The 16,644-nt window shown below is 34.8% G+C and overlaps 2 protein-coding genes across 2 annotated transcripts; one reads left to right on the plus strand and one right to left on the minus strand.

The window, feature by feature from the left end:
- Positions 1 to 1,737: 1,737 nt before the first annotated feature.
- Positions 1,738 to 4,904, minus strand: LOC144472012 (uncharacterized). Its single transcript, XM_078184641.1, has 4 exons — positions 3,453 to 4,904; positions 2,666 to 2,935; positions 2,075 to 2,201; positions 1,738 to 1,988 (listed from the first exon to the last, which is right to left on the minus strand). The coding sequence occupies exons 1-4, from the start codon at positions 4,902 to 4,904 to the stop codon at positions 1,738 to 1,740; spliced, it is 2,100 nt and encodes a 699-aa protein (XP_078040767.1).
- A 1,861-nt stretch (positions 4,905 to 6,765) lies between these two features.
- On the plus strand, positions 6,766 to 10,117 carry LOC144472872 (protein takeout). The gene is made up of 3 exons (XM_078186284.1): positions 6,766 to 6,811; positions 8,913 to 9,153; positions 9,676 to 10,117. The coding sequence occupies exons 1-3, from the start codon at positions 6,772 to 6,774 to the stop codon at positions 10,115 to 10,117; spliced, it is 723 nt and encodes a 240-aa protein (XP_078042410.1). The 5' UTR covers positions 6,766 to 6,771.
- Positions 10,118 to 16,644: the final 6,527 nt, after the last annotated feature.

Consider the following 16,644-nt stretch of genomic DNA (forward strand, 5'->3'; position numbering starts at 1 on the left):
AACGCGCGGAGAGGCGAGCCGAGCGCCGCCAGCGGGAAAATCGGACGAGCTTCCGAACGTCGCTGTCGAAGGAAAGTAATTTTCAATCCGTCAGGCTCTCCCTGCGCTTTATGTAATTGCGTGACACGACGTACGACTGTGTAAACACGTATACACGGTGATTCGAAGAATAAGTATCGAAATATGTGAATCGAACAAGTAGAAAATGTTTAAAAAATTGTGCGAATTTATAGACGACTGTTACTATTTTTATTATTATACTATTTTTATATATTAATTTACTTGTGACCAAAAATTCGAGATCCTTTTCTGAGTAATTTTGTAAAAACATATACACGGTGATTCGAAGAATAAGTATCGAAATATGTGAATCGAACAAGTAAAAAATGTTTAAAAAATTGTGCGAATTTATAGACGACTGTTACTATTTTTATTATTATACTATTTTTATATATTAATTTACTTGTGACCAAAAATTCGAGATCCTTTTCTGAGTAATTGTGTGAAAACAAATATATAGTGATTCAAAGAATAAGTGTCGAAATATGTGAATCGAACAAGTAAAAAATGTTTAAAAAATTGTTTAAACATGTGTCAATTTAAAGACGATTTTTACTTGTAACCAAAAATTCGAGATCTCTTTTTAAAACAATTTTTGAACAACCTCTTTAACATTTTGCAAATTAACAGCTTCTATTCGAGCAATAAACACGATTTAATTGCTGACTATTTTTTTTATTAAGGAAAATGTTAAGAACAAATAAGTGCTAATAAAAGGAGTCACTGCGCAAGGGGTTAAACAACTGTTATTTCCGTCCCCAGTTTACCGAGTCGTATTGAATAAACATTTTCTTCGTTTCCATCGGTGTTAGATGCAATCTAAGCGCGTTTTCTCTTGTCTTTAAAATCACGCCGTACATAATCGCGCCGATGGAATATCGAATCATCCGCGTCGATAGAAACTTTCTGATCGGCTGGAACGGAGGAGGGCTTCCCGCGAAGCAAAATTCTCCTTTTCCGCCGTTTTCCTTGGCCGTTCGCTAATTACGGAAGAACACCACCACAATGACGCAACAAAAACAGACGAAAGAGGTTTACATAATGTCTCGAACCGGCTTATATTGTCGCCCATTCGCATTCAGACCGTAGACTGCGGACCATGACTCACCCGATCATATATTTTTACCGCGAACGGACAACCAATAATATTTCCCGGTTGTCGATAATTGCTATAGTATATGTTTAGCTCGATGCTAAGAAATTTATTATCAATTCAATTACTTAATTGAATATACTGTATTAAACCAGCGTTCAACGAATTTATAATAATTGAATTATAGGTAATTAGATTGATGATTAATAATTATTTTTGGTTATTATAACTGACTTGTAATAATTGGGGAAGAATTAGTATGATTAATAATTTACGATCGTAACAGATTAGTTGTAGTAACGGTTTATTAATTACGGTTTGCTAAATTATTATGAAGTAATTACGATAGCTGTTATAATAGCTATATTATAGTAAGTTGTAGATAAGAAGTTATAATTGTTAATTATCATTAGAATATTTTTTGCCAAATTATTGTTATTCAGTTATAATAGCTAACGAGTTAGAATCCTTAATAATTTATTAGAATATTTTTTCCCAATTATTATAAAGTAGTTGTAATAGATAAAGAGTTACAATAATTATCCATCCATTAAATTATTTTTTGCCAAATTACTATAAATTAGTTATAATAGCTGTTCAAGATTTAAAAAGATTTCCGAATCGCTTCGTCTATTTATTTGATTTCTCAACACCATAAAACACAAAGCAGACTCACCATGACTGAGAATCGACTTAACCGGCCCTTTCTCATCCATCCCCTGGAAGTCGACCATCTGATCCTTAGCCCTCAATTTGCTCCTGGCTGCTCGCACAATCAACGCGTCTTGGTCCTTCGTTTTCTTCAATTCTATAGTGAAGTCTCCAACCAGTTCCGCTAAAAATAATAACAATACCGTAAACGCTCGTATAAAATACACCAAAGAGCCGTCGTTTCATCGAGAAGCTATAATTTTTGCTTACTAAAGTTTCCATTGAGCCGCCCGTTTCCTCTCACCAGTTCCTTTCCTACTTTACCTGTCAGCTCGTAATCAGACTTGATACGAAGATTAGGCACGCGTATCTTCAAGATAACGTGCATGATGTCGCTCTGAAAAATAATTCAGAGGAAACAGTTTATTTCTGATCGGTCGACAGTTAATTTTTTCAATCAGTTAACAATTTGTTTTTCAGCAGTTAAGAGTTCGTTTTTTATCAGTTAATAGTTCATTTTTTTCTCAGTTAATAGTTCATTTTTTCTCAGTTAATAGTTAATCTTTTCTCAGTTGATAGTTAATTTTTTCTCAGTTGATAGTTAACTTTTTCTCAGTTAATAGTTAATTTTTTCTCAGTTAATAATTAATTTTTTCTCAGTGAATAGTTCATTTTTCATCAAATAGCAGTTGATTTTTGATCAGTCAACAATTAATTTTCTATCATTTAACAGTTCATTTTTGATCAGTCAACAGTTCATTTTCTATCAATTAACAGTTAATTTCGTTCAGTTCATTCCGAGCCTAATTTGTCGCAGAAAACAAAAACCAGTTTCAGCGAAGGCAAAGAAGAGTTGATTACGTCGGTTTCATTGTCCTTCGGGGCGCGTTTGTGTCGCGATCCCGGCGCGCCCTTGCCGTCCACCGTGTCGTTGCCCATACCACCGTAATGGTACACCAGCTGCATTCCTTCCTCGAAGAATCCTTGTTGCTCCTGATAGTTCTTCGCGTATCTGCTCAGATCTTTCAGACTCTTTGTTTCTATGGCAGCCTTGACGGCGTCGTTCCTCTTCGTCAGCGGCTCGCCGTCGGTGCAGTTGTAGCCCAGCATCTTCTTCTTCTCGAGAATGTCCTGCGACAAAAGGATCTAATATGTATAGTATCATACAAAGATGGCTGGTTCAGTGAATTAACAATGTTAATTTAATAATTAATAATTATTATTAGTTTTAATAATTAAACTGTATATTTATTGACATGATCAGTTGCAAATGGTTATTTCAGATTTTGAGTGATGATTTTAGGCAATTTTGAGGTTATAGCGATTTTTGTATATAGCGAGAAGTAAGATATTGATAGTTAAATGATTAGCCAATGTTCCTGGAGATAATTTGCTATTAAACTGATTATTAAGCCTTACGTCTCATAATTATATAACTTTTATATAATTATATTAATTTTTGCTTATCTTATATTTGTCAAAGCTATGAAAAATGATTTTTATTAATTTCTATAATTCTTCTATAACAGTACTCGAATGTCTTAATTGTTGAATAATTAACTAATAATTATACTATACACTTTGTATATTACAACTGTACTGTATCTAAGATCCTAATATGACTAGGAAGAGAAAGGCGACACGATACCTTAGGAATGTCTTTAACACCATAAACCCGAGCGTTCTCCTTCGACTCGATCCTCCTGTTACCAAATCGCTTCATGCCGCCGTCGTTGCTTCCATCGGCGTACACGATGTCAATGTAACCAGGCTGCTTCTCTATGCGTCCTTGATAGACCGGCTCCCTGGCGGCTGGCCCAGGAAGATCAGCCTGTCCCTTAACCCTGCTCTCGAAGTTCTCGGACGCGGCGGTCTGGACATCGTCGTACCTGTCCTGGGCCCTTCTACCGCCATAACTCTCCCTTCCCTGGGATCGGGCGTCTCCGTATTGTCCCGCTTCATAGCCAGCTCTTTGCGATTCAGCGTCTTCGTATCGTCCTTCGCCCTTCCTGTCATTGAACCTACCGCTTTCTTGGTAGGTAGGAGAACTGGATCCTGGTCTGAACTGACCGCTTTCTTGGTAGGTAGGAGAACTGGATCCTGGTCTGAACTGACCGCTTTCTTGGTAGGCAGGAGGATTAGATCCTGGCCTGAACCGACCGCTTTCTTGGTAACCATCAGGACTAGATCCTGGTCTGAACCGACTACTTTCCTGGTATCCCGAGCTAGCAGAATCTGACCTGAACCGACCGCTTTCCTGGTATCCTGCTGCTCCAGACCCCGGTCTGAACTGACTGCTTTCCTGGTATCCCGTGGTAGCAGATTCCGACCTGAACCGACCGCTTTCCTGATATCCGGGCTTCGATTTCTCATAGTCCTCCCTCGACTGATAATTCTCCTGTCGCGACCTCGCCTGGGAATTCAAGGCGTACACCATCTGAACGTCCGCCGGGTACTTCGGGCTGACCACCATCCGAGCGACCTCCGGCCTCGAGACCACCCTGGCGCCCTCCATGCTGAAACCTCCGTAGTTCGACTCCTTCGACTCCTTCTGCTCGTCCTGATCGGCCCTGTCCCGCATCTGATCCGCCTGGATCTTCATCAGGAAAGGATCGTACTGTCTCAGCCTCTCGAAACGGCTCTCCTGTTCCTTGGAAGCCGCCTTGAATTTACTTTCCTGATTGGTCGCGGAGACGATCGCCTCGAAGCTCTCGTTCTGCAGCTTCGGCTCCTTGATCAGAGTGTGGAAACGGTACCTGATCGCGTCCAGGTCCCTCAGATCGCTGTAGCTCACGTACCCGGCCTCCAGCTCGCTCAAGTTCGACTTCAGTCTTCCCTTCGCTATGTGGATGCTCTCCAGGGTCGAATTATTCAGGCCGGTGATCTCGACGTTCCGCAGGATGATCCTGTAACTGGTGTCGCCTTCCGATTGGTCTACTTTGATCACTGGTACTCGCAAGGGATCCAGCTTGCCCGCCTTGGAGAAGCCGCCCGTGAGGAGCTTCGACCAGAGCTCCTGTGACATCGTCAACAGCGAGCCTTGGCCGTTCGTCCAGGCCACCAAGCACAACGCTAAGAATATTATACTTGTCTTCGACATCTTTCGCTGATCTTTTACAGATCCTACAGCGATATTCTGTTTCCAAGTTCCTCTTTGTCTTCGATTTTATCGGCTCTTCGAGGTTATAGTTTCACTGGTAGGTTCATTCTACGGTTTTGATTTGCAAGATATAGATCGGCTTGAACACCAGCAGGGCGACGATGACGGTCGCGACAGCGATCAACAGGAAACAGAATAGAGCCGCGCACATCAACACTCTCCTTTCCAGGCGAACGGTTCGTGCCTCCTCCAGGACGTCCGATCAGTGGATTATGACATTTTACGACGATTCGTGAAACCGCGATCGAATTCGTGGATCTTCGTGGAACAGCGCGGCATTCGCGATTGCAAGTGGACGACGCGTCCGCGAGAGGTTTTTATACGATCGTGGAAGGGCATCTGATCTGGGCCATGGACCCAGTCATTCTTGACACATGTTAACTAGGCGATCTATCTAGGTGGAACGTCCGTTCGTCTTTTTCTCGCGAACGCGTCGCTGATCATCGCTCCCCTAAGTCCTGCTCTCGTTCCGCTGTTATAGGGGGCAAGGTCCTTCCCCGACCTTAAGTGGGAAAAACTGCTTCTGTTCGTGGTCCAAAGCTGCTGACGGCGCGGCGTCATGGTGGTCTCGGGTTACGCAATCGCGTTGTCTTAAATGTACATGGGTTGTGGCTGTACTACGTTCAACGGATTTAAATATCGACGATTAAGTCTTTAGAGCTGTGGAGCGTCTTTTGTGTTCAGTTCACTTCGTCCTTTGATAGTTAAAATATTGTTGTAAATATATTAGGATTACAAATATATTTTCTATAGTATTTTTTATATTAAATTAAAATTTCCTTTCATACCTATGCCATATTTGCCTTTTTAAATTAATCCTTGTCTTATACATTTAATATTACAATTTTTAAAAATCAGATGCATCTTCAAAATCATTTGCATTAGAAATTGAACCTTTCCTGAATCATATTTACATTTCTGCTAATGTAATTAGTTGAAATAAAGGAAATATTCAATTGATTTAATATTATTTTAAAAACTAATTTAATTCTTCGATTCGTCGTTACATAATATTTCTGTTAAATATTAGAAAAAGACTGTTCATTTTTTCTTGAAGAAGGAGAAATTACTTTTCGAACAAATTAATCGAGGTTTTTGTTTATTTTAATAATTGCAATTCGCGATGACTAAATGAGACGTTTATTTTGAAAGTAGCCTAAGTCCACTTGTCAATTATTTCCGTCAATTATTATTTTATTATCTACCACCGTTCTTGATAAAAAAAAACGTATATTATTCACTTAATTTGAATATAAATATTATTTGAGTATAAGTTGAACCCCTTTAGATATACTTAACTACTATAACTCACTAATATGCTATATTTATATTTTTAATTGCATTAAAACACAAGCCCTTAAATATCTCAATTTACCAATACATAGACTTAGGCCATTTTCAAAATAAACGGCTCATAAATTAACGTAAATTACAGACGCGTATAATTAATCCATAATTTTATATCGTCGTGCTGTTCTCGGCGTGGAAGAATTTTGTTATGACAATATGGCAGTAATCGTTGAAATTGAATTAAGCAGTCTTTCTTTATGACCGCTGTTGACCGGATTAGCATGAACGTAGGGAGCGCGATAATGTTTGCGCGAAGCAATTCGTCTGACCCAAAAAAGGAAGCGAACGACACTAGATATGACAATGTCAGCATATCGTCGATCGGATGGCACGTTCCCCGATCGTCGGCGGCACGCAATTTCAAATTATTTTGCGATCGAACGTCGTCGTTGGAACAATGCGAGTCTACGGGAGCTCCGCGATATTTCTCGCGATACTTTTCGCGATATTTTTCGCGATGTGCCATCTGTGCAGCGGGTTGCAGCCTCTGGAAATTCGTGAGTAACGCATTGTTTTCATCGAATTACTTTTATAATATATTACGTTCGACTGAAATATTTATTTGATTTTTAAAGTGTTATTAAATTATTTGAGAATATATTAGCTTTACATGGAATCTTTATATGATTTTTAAAGTGTTATTAAATTATTTTACAATATGTATATTAGCTTTGCGTGAAATATTGATTTGATTTTTAAAGTGCCATAAAATTATTTTACAATAGTTTAGCTTTACGTGAAATGTTTATTTGATTTTTGAAATGCGATTTTGTACCATTCCAAAATAAATACAGACTTCACGTTTATTAATAATTTTGGTTTCAACTCATATTTTCTTTACATTAAAGTTTCGGTTATTTATGGATATTTAATGTCCAATGTTATGTTTTATTTTGAGAATACTAACATTAGAACTACCAAACCAGTTAAAATAATTGGTTCGTGAATTTTCCTATAACAATTCCGGATATTATAAAAATATTTCCAACAGAAACTTTTAGGTATAATTCTTTGTTAAAATACATATAATTTCTGAATCATTCATCCTTACTGAACAGTATTTATTCCATACTCATTTATTAACCCTTTGATCTCGAGGACATCGAAGCCACTTAAAAATTATTTTCCTAGTCTCCACAACAAAGCACTCGAATGCAAATAATTAATTATTAACAACAAAAGTCTACAAATATCTATAAAAATGTATCATTAAATACGCCAAAGACTGCGATTTTTGTAGCAGATTCAAACATTAAAATATAAATTAATTCGAGTGTTATAGTTGCTGATAAAGTTATGAAAATGGTGTGTTAGAGTCGGAGCTGCTAGGAAATAGTTAAATAGAGAATATATTGTGGACAGATAAATTCAAGGTTGACGATATCAACGTGTACGCCTGACACAACGGCGACGTGAAAGTGGTATGTTGAAAACGAGCAGATTACGGATGCTACAGGAAGAAGGATTTCACCCCTATCATTTATCTCTGCGCGAGGATGTTTACGGAACAGGTTTTCGAAATTATATGCACTTTCCTGAGCGAGCTTTTAGCAATCCGTAAACGACGAATCGTTCTTTAACAGGGTATTATTTACTGAAAGACATTCTCTGTACATTGTGGTCAGTCGAATCTGTGAAACACGTGTTAAAATTAATCAAATGAGAATCGACACAAGTCTTTACTCATGTCGTTACTGTATCTGGACGTCGTAGTTTGTTTATCGATTACACGGTGCCGTAAAAAGCATTATATAATTATAGACAAGAAGAAAAATATTGTAAATTTTCAAAAGTTTAAAAAAAGAATGGTTTTATATCGTCATAATATATATATATTATAATACGATAATGTCTTTTATATTATTATAGATTTATATCATAGTCACATTATTATCATCGATGTTAAGTGCATTTGAAATTCATGAATTTGCAATTGGAACGCTCGCATTTAATTCGCGATGAGTTGCACAGAATCTCAGCCACTGCACGCTCGAAGTATTTAGATTTAATGTTCTTGCTACAAGCTTCGACCATTTACAACGTTAAAGGCTGTTGAACAATTAAATAGTCGTGACTAGTTTTCTTTTTCTTTTTCAAAAACAAAAAGCATAGTATCACTGTTACAACTTGTTTTTTAAATAGATACTAAACTTTCTTACAGCTAAACATATTTTTTTATCTGCAGCAATTAAAAATATTTTTATATTAATAATTTTACATTTCAAAAATATATTTTTAGTAAAAGAATAGCTAAATTAATATATAATAAATGGCTCAATCATTTTAGCTAATAATGTTCATTAGGTTTTCTACAATTACAAACTAGCGCAGTATTAATATTATAATTTTTACATTGCTAATGTAAAAACGTCGAAGACCTCGTGAAGCTTCTTATGATTATCTATAAATATATTAAATTAGTTTAGAAAAAGAAATTTTTAAAAAGTCTGCAGACTAATTGATACATTTTATGATATATTATATTACTGTAATATTGTAATATTATAATACAGTATATTTATTACAGTAACATAATATATTACAATATATAATATAATATCAAGAATGGCATACAGGTGTCTCTCTTCTGATTTTCAGCGCCATATATGAAAATATGTCATCGAACCGACCCAAACATAAACGACTGCGTAAAAGAAAGCATCATGTTGTTAAGACCATATTTAAAAGATGGTATCGAGGCTCTTCGAGTACCTCCCTGCGAACCACTTCGCTTATCGGAAATGGAAATCAACCAATCAGCCGGACCAATCTACATCCACGCGAAATACACGAACATCTCCATTTACGAGGGCACTAACATTGTTCCGAAAAACGTAAAGTACGTCACAAAATTTATACAAATTTAATTTATTTATTAAATGAAATTTTTGTAAATATATTAAATAATTTATTTACTGGTATTGCTAGTAGTGGAGTTTACTAGTATTGAAGTATACTTCTCGCAAAGCGTGTGAACAAAATATCCCAAAAATTATATTTCTGGGAAATGTGAGATTAGTTATTTAAAGTTAGTTATTTAAAGCAATTTTTTCCTTAGCGAAAATTCAATCCGCGACTTTGTTTATGAATTATTAGCGAAAAATGATTGACCAATAAGAGACGATCTTGACTGCCACCAAGCGGCCGAGCCAATAAGCAAACGAAGCTCAGCATCGCCTCGCGACAGCCGAGCTCGCCTCTCATTGGTCATTCATTTTTCGCTAATAATTCATAAACAAAGCCGAGGATTGAATTTTCGCAAAGGAAAAAGTTACTTCAAATAATCTCAGGAACCCCCTGAGATTATTATAATATACAATTTTAGCACATCCTGTACACTGAAAATGTTTTTCTTCGACAGAGTCGACGTCGACAAAAATCGCATGAGATTGAAGTTCCACATTCCGCGGCTGAGCATGATCGCGAATTACAATCTAAACGGCAGGATAATGTTGCTGCCGATCACCGGAAACGGCGTGGGCCACGGCAACTTCACGGACATCGACGCCATCATTACCCTCCAGATGGAGCGTTATCGAAACCAGGCGACCGGGCTGATCCATCAACGCGTCAGCGACATTTACGTCGACTTCGAGATGGACCACGCGTCCATGCACCTGGACAATCTGTTCGACGGCGATGAGACGCTTTCCGGGGCAATGAATCTCTTTTTGAACGAGAATTGGAGGTCCGTGGTGGCGGAGGTCAAGCCGAAGCTCGAGGAGAAGATCGGCGAGCTTATTAAACAGTTCACGAACACGATCTTCTCCGAATTTCCCGAGGACGTGCTACTGCCCCCCTGAAAATTCATTTCTTAATTGTTTATGATTGAAAAGAAATATTTCCAGGATTTTAAAACTGGTTTCGATATTTTATGTGTTGAGTGTGCAGCTTTTTGTGATATTATTCTTGTAAAAATGAAAATAGTTTGTTACAATACATGATCACACAGATTTATAACGTTTTAGAATTTCTCTTTATAATAATAAAATATTTTGTTTCAGAGGAATGATAAATATGAAAAAACTTTTCTAGAAATTTGTGGTAAAAAATGGAAGCTTTGTTTCGAGTATATAGTAAAAATAGAAACTTTTTAAGTGATATTTATTAAGTAACGTATTAGTTATCTAATTATAAACTATATCTCTCTCGAAAAGTATTCGAAAAATTTTGGTGTAACTTAAAAAAATTTACAACAATTTTCTGTCGGGTTTTTCATATTTATCAAAATTTTCATAGTGTTCCAATACTTTTGGAAGCGTTTGTACATACTCTTCGTAACTGATAATTCAGTTAATTTTATAGAATCAGTTACGTTGTTTACGGTGGTGTGCAATCCTTAAAGCAGCTAACCATGCGACGAGACGTGCTTAACTGGAAGCCATTCTACAGGCGATGCTTGATGTCCTTGAATGACTCTGCTCGAAGTCGCTTGGGAAAAAATGACGCACGTCATTTTCTAATTTCTTGGCAAATAACACCTGCAAATTGCTTCATTCTATTCTGTCAGGTTAGTTATTAATTTCAATTATTTTTCTACATTTTATTAACTATTCGAAAGAACTTTGCTTAACAGGAAGTATAATAAATTTATTATATAAATGATTAATTAAAATTTGGATTTTCAGTATGCTTAGGCAGGTTTGTAAATTATTGATAATTTGGTAGGTAAATTGTTAATAATTTCATATGTTAATTACTAATAATTTGATATGTTAATTATTAATAATTTGATACGAAACCATTTTTAATGCTTTATGATTTTATATACTATACGCATATTATACCATATATATTATAGTATATTTATATTACATTGTAATAATTATTATAGTATATTTATATTACATTGTATACATTATACTCACATTATAGTATATATTATAGCATATTTATAGTACATACATTCTAGTATTATACTATACATATTTTACACTCTAATACTATACTATGTACTGTACGTATATTATTCTATATATACATTATAATATATTCATATTACATTGTAATACCATACTATACATTATACTATATATATCATGATATATTTACATTACATTGCGTTCGAAATAGTAATGCAATAAAATCGAAATAACAGTAGCGAATTACAGGAAGATTTGATTCGCGCAATTGACTTACAATGTAATTGATACACGATGTAACTGATCTGGCACAACTCTGACGTTGCATGTCGAGACGTGCCGCGCAAGCGTGGTTTGCACGCCCGGCAAATTCGAGTTACAAAATGTGGGGTCACCTGAAACCGACTCAATAATAAACTCGCTATCATTTGTCGAGATGAGCGGCGGCGGCGGACGACGGTAATCTCGCAGTATCTTTTTACCGGGGGAATATCTTCTGCCGGTGTAATGACAATCTTGTGAAAGAGCATTACGCGGCGAAACGTTAGGCGAACCGGGATGAGAAATTGAAAGGGAATCTTGCCGCAACTTTGGGTATTACGCGCAATGATACACAACCGACAACTGCCTTCTTCTTCTTCTTCTTTTTTTTGTTCTTGTTAGTTGTAAAAGCGGCGCTGTTAACAGATGTGGTAATTCCAGAAGCGGGGACGCATAAAAGGGTACGAAAGTCGTTAGAGCTTGTGAACTGAAATCTATGGGAATTATCACCGGCTTATTAGATTATTTAACTACGACCGTATTACGCAAAAGTTAATGAAAAACTTTCTCTATCACAATGCCGGCTTCCGCGTGTTCCGAATAATAATCCGCGTGGCACGCCTCTACATTAATTTCAACGTCAAACGAGGTGCGAGCGATATTTCAGATATGCTGCACTGCAAATTAATAACTTTTACAAGTGATGAACGTTATGCAGTTTAAAGTAATTATTTTACGCGTCGTGTTCACTTTTCTGCAATTCGAATTTATTGTTTTATGGACGATATTCATCAATGTGCAAAGAAAGTTTACTTATTTGTAGTTAACAATTGGGGATTAATTATAATTATTTATTTGATAAACTATGTATATTGTATAGTATATAATACAGATTTTTCACTTAAAATAAATATTTTCCCAGATCGTATTCACACTTTTCCAAATATATTGTGAAAAATACACTTTTGAAAATAAAATTAACCCTTTCACAAATCAGAACTAACAGTTCTTTATTAAATTTTTTTACTTAATATGTATTTGCACACTTATTCATAAAATAATACAGATCGTTACAAATTCATCACCAAAAAAGACTTTCATTGCCTTTTAACGATTGATAATAAAATGTCTTTCGATTTTGTAATTTATCATGAATTTATTACAGATAAATTTATAAATAATTAAGCAAAAAGGTGAATGCGATCTACTTTAACGACGACTATTTTATTTATAGTCAGGTGTTGCACGAATGACATAGCTCCTGGGAGTAGGCAACACGCCATTTCATTGCTGCCAACTTTAATCATGGCTACTATAATTTAATAATCAATAATAATGATAATTTATATATTAATAATATCATTTCACGTCATTCTTTTACATTCTAGTTTCTAGAATTTTTACAAATAATCTCTATAATTATACTCAATATTCACAATCTTAAAAAATAAAAATCGTGTAGTATATTATTTTTTTAATTTCCTTCATTTCTTTATATTGTTTAAACTTGCAATTACAATAGTGATACATATTGTACGATATTATTTCGCTATACTTTGTTGCATGACAATTGACTCACAAAATCTAATTCTAAACACAGTATTTTCTACGCTAATTTTATATGCAAATATAGTAATTAATCAATGCTTCATTTTACCAAAAAGAAAAAATTAATATGCTAATTTTGAAATTCAAATCATTTACCACTTGAAATACACTAGCTATAACAATAGAATCTCGCGATCAAAAGAGAATTCGAACGTAGCAGGAACAAAGCATTTAACGTCAATGTGTTACAAGAAAACAGCAAAACACCATTTGTAAATGTTAATAGTCGCCAGTTAATGTTGCGTCATTGTCTGGAATGAACGCTCGTAGCCTAACCATTAGGCCTGCAAATTTTTTCTTGATTGTCCAAAATAAATATTGATTTATGTAAATTCACTTGTCCGTGCAACTCAGTCATTGTTGCTATTTTTATCGTACACGAGTGATTTTTCTTCAATGTTCTTCCTAAATGAATTATGATTAGACGTGGATTTTTATTGTAAAATAAACATAGTTGAACGTGTGAAAATGTTGTAAAGATATATACAATTCTCTTACGACATATTTTATATTTATTAACATTTCTTGTAAATAATTATGACATTACTTCTACAGTATTTTAAATACTTCTTTTGTCCACAAAATGTATATTAACAATTTATTAAATTAAGTTTTATGTTGTAATTACTCTCTTATATTCTAGGTATATTTATGTCTTAAATAATTAATTATGTCTTATATTTTTTAGTCATATTTTTTCGTTAGTCATCATCGTCATCATAGTCTTTAATCATTATCTGATCCCCTAATGATTCTTTTACTAAATATTATTTCTGTCGTTCAACAATATAATGAATTGCCTCATGGAACACCTTATTGTTTTCAAAGACAATTAAAAACAAATTTGGTTGACACAAACGACGCTCGAGTATTTATGAAATCCTTTAAGTTAATTAATAAACTGTACACTTGAAATCTTCGTCGTGGTCGTCGTCTTTTCGATTGCTTAATTATTATGGGGAGCAAGTTAGAAAGTCATAGAGGCGAGGAAAATGAACTTACGGGTATGATAGAGTCCTCGAGTGACGACAGAACGAGCAATAAATTGGGCAAGAGTAACACGAACTCCCCAAATTTCTCCAAATGGCGTGTAAAGTGGGCAAGAATCTCAAGGTGTTCAAACAACCGGTGAAAAACGGAACATTTGCCAAGGTTCCCGCCCATATAGACTCACGTAAAAGAGACACATTTGTCACGAAATCAGCGCTGAAGTGCGTCACGTCATCCAAGAAATGTACGCGGTCGAATATTTTTCTGTATGAGTGTACATATAAAGATATACTTATTTCTATATAAAGAGTGTATATAAAAATATAATTATCTCTATATAAAAAGTGTATAGAAAGGCATACTTATCTATTATACTATTACGTCATTTGTATATCTTTGCAGGGTTGAATGATCTCAAAAATAAAGGTGTCGTAAAATAGTTACCATAATCATCGTGCACAGTAGTTGACAGCAATCGTGTGCTGCAAACGTATCCATTTTGGTCGATGAATCGTTGCAAAAAGCGCCTTTCCTCACTGTTTATTTCCGAGTAATTTGTCAGGTATTCATCGCACGAGGCTCATCAAGGACCAATTCAAAAAGACAATACCGCATTATGTATTCACGGTCGTCTGTGCAGCCGACAGAAAATCGTGACTTGGTATCACCGCGTATCAATGCCGACACTGATATCTTTAGAATCGAATTTTCAAAATGAGGCACCCGTTTAGATGCCGCCTATCGGGTAATTGACGTATCAAACATAACCTTAGCATATTAACATTGTTGAAAAGATCGTGACAGCACTTTGAAAGTTATAAAATTCAACTAACAAATGAACAAATGTATTACATTAAACCATAGAAATTGAAAAATGTTTTTACATAAAAGCTTGAAGAAAATGTTATTTTTTATTAAAATTGTTATGATTTAACCCTATTTAGGATGGCTGAAATCACTTTATATTATAATTTATTGTGTTACATTACGTTACATTTCGTTACATTAGGTTATGTTACATTTCGTTACATTACGTTACATTTCGTAATAAATATTACGTTACGTTACATTTTGTTACAGTACGTTACGTTACATTACGTTACATAACATTACAATAAATTACATTACATCTCATTATATTATATTACTTGTACTTGTATCACGTTCATATTACATGTTATGTAAACATCATGTAATATTAAATTTTTCTTAAGCAACAAAAATCGAACAATGTGGTTTGCACAACGCATTATAGTATTAGCATACTGTAATAATTTATAATAATTTTTGTAGTAACAAAGGTACTGTTGGGAAGAAAATATCGTCATTATTTACAGCAATTTAACAAGTAGATGTACGCAGGATAAAAACTTTACAAATTTTATATATGTTTCCAAATATTCTACGTTTGCTATATTCTTTTGCTTCTGTGTTTTATATTTCTACATTATTGTAAATATAAATATCTTTTTCGTAAAGAACGGCTGTTTAATAAGCGCCTAACTATGTCTACGTTATGTCTTTGTGTATCACGTTAAGGTTATGTTATGTCTATATATATTATGTCAAGATTATGTTATGTCCATGTATATTATGTTAAGGTTATGTTATGTCTACGTATATTATGTTAAGGTTATACTATGTTTACGTATATTATGTCAGGGTTCTGTTACGTCTATGTACGTTATATTTATTTATATTACGTCAAGGTTATGTTATGTCTACGTACACTATATCTACCTATATTATGTTTACGTATATTATGTCTACGTATATTATGTCCTCGACCAATTTGTTTTTGCAGAATCCACCATAATCGCGTTCCTCGATCATCTATGTGTAAGAATACGCGTTCACGATTTACTCGTCAATTATCAATGTTTGCCGAACCAATGTTTTGCGTCAGTCGCATCATTATTGGATTTGTCTCCCGTTGTCACCGGAACAAATGAACCGTGCTATATTAAGTTCGTATTATTCCAGCAATTTTTTTCAATCATTTCGCGTGGACATATCAATCGAAAGTGATAGAAGTTCTAACCACAGCCTCGCCAGAAACAAAGAAAAAACGTTCCCTTCGAAGTGATGAATCAATAAATGTTGCTTCGCAAAATGTCGCAAACAATTTCTTAAAAACATTCTACAAGATAAATTTCCAAGTTTATTTAAGTGATCTAGGGAAAAGGAGTAAACATAAAATTTCGTACAATTTCTTTGCAAATACCTGTAAACATTATGGAAAAGTAATTTATACTTTAAAAATAATATAATAACATATAATTTAAACATACTATCTTTGCATGGATTTCGTCAAGATTTTAATATTGTTATAATGAATTATTCGAGCAGAAGACAGCGATTGAGAAATGCAAAATATATTTACTTTGAGAATTTTTTAAATTGTTTTCTATATGTTAGAAATATTGTTATTTCGGATCAGCGTGATCTGGTAATCAGCACTGGTCTCTATGTTGCCATAGAGATGATTCGCGCGTGAATCAATTGTTTTTCAATCGTCTCTCCTTCTCTCTCTCTCTCTCTGTCGTTCTTCTCGGTCCGACGAAACACGTGTTTCTATGTCATTGTTAATACTTAATCAGACATTCGCA

The sequence above is a fragment of the Augochlora pura genome, chromosome 7, assembly GCF_028453695.1.
Source record: "Augochlora pura isolate Apur16 chromosome 7, APUR_v2.2.1, whole genome shotgun sequence".
NCBI classification, from domain to species: domain Eukaryota; kingdom Metazoa; phylum Arthropoda; class Insecta; order Hymenoptera; family Halictidae; genus Augochlora; species Augochlora pura.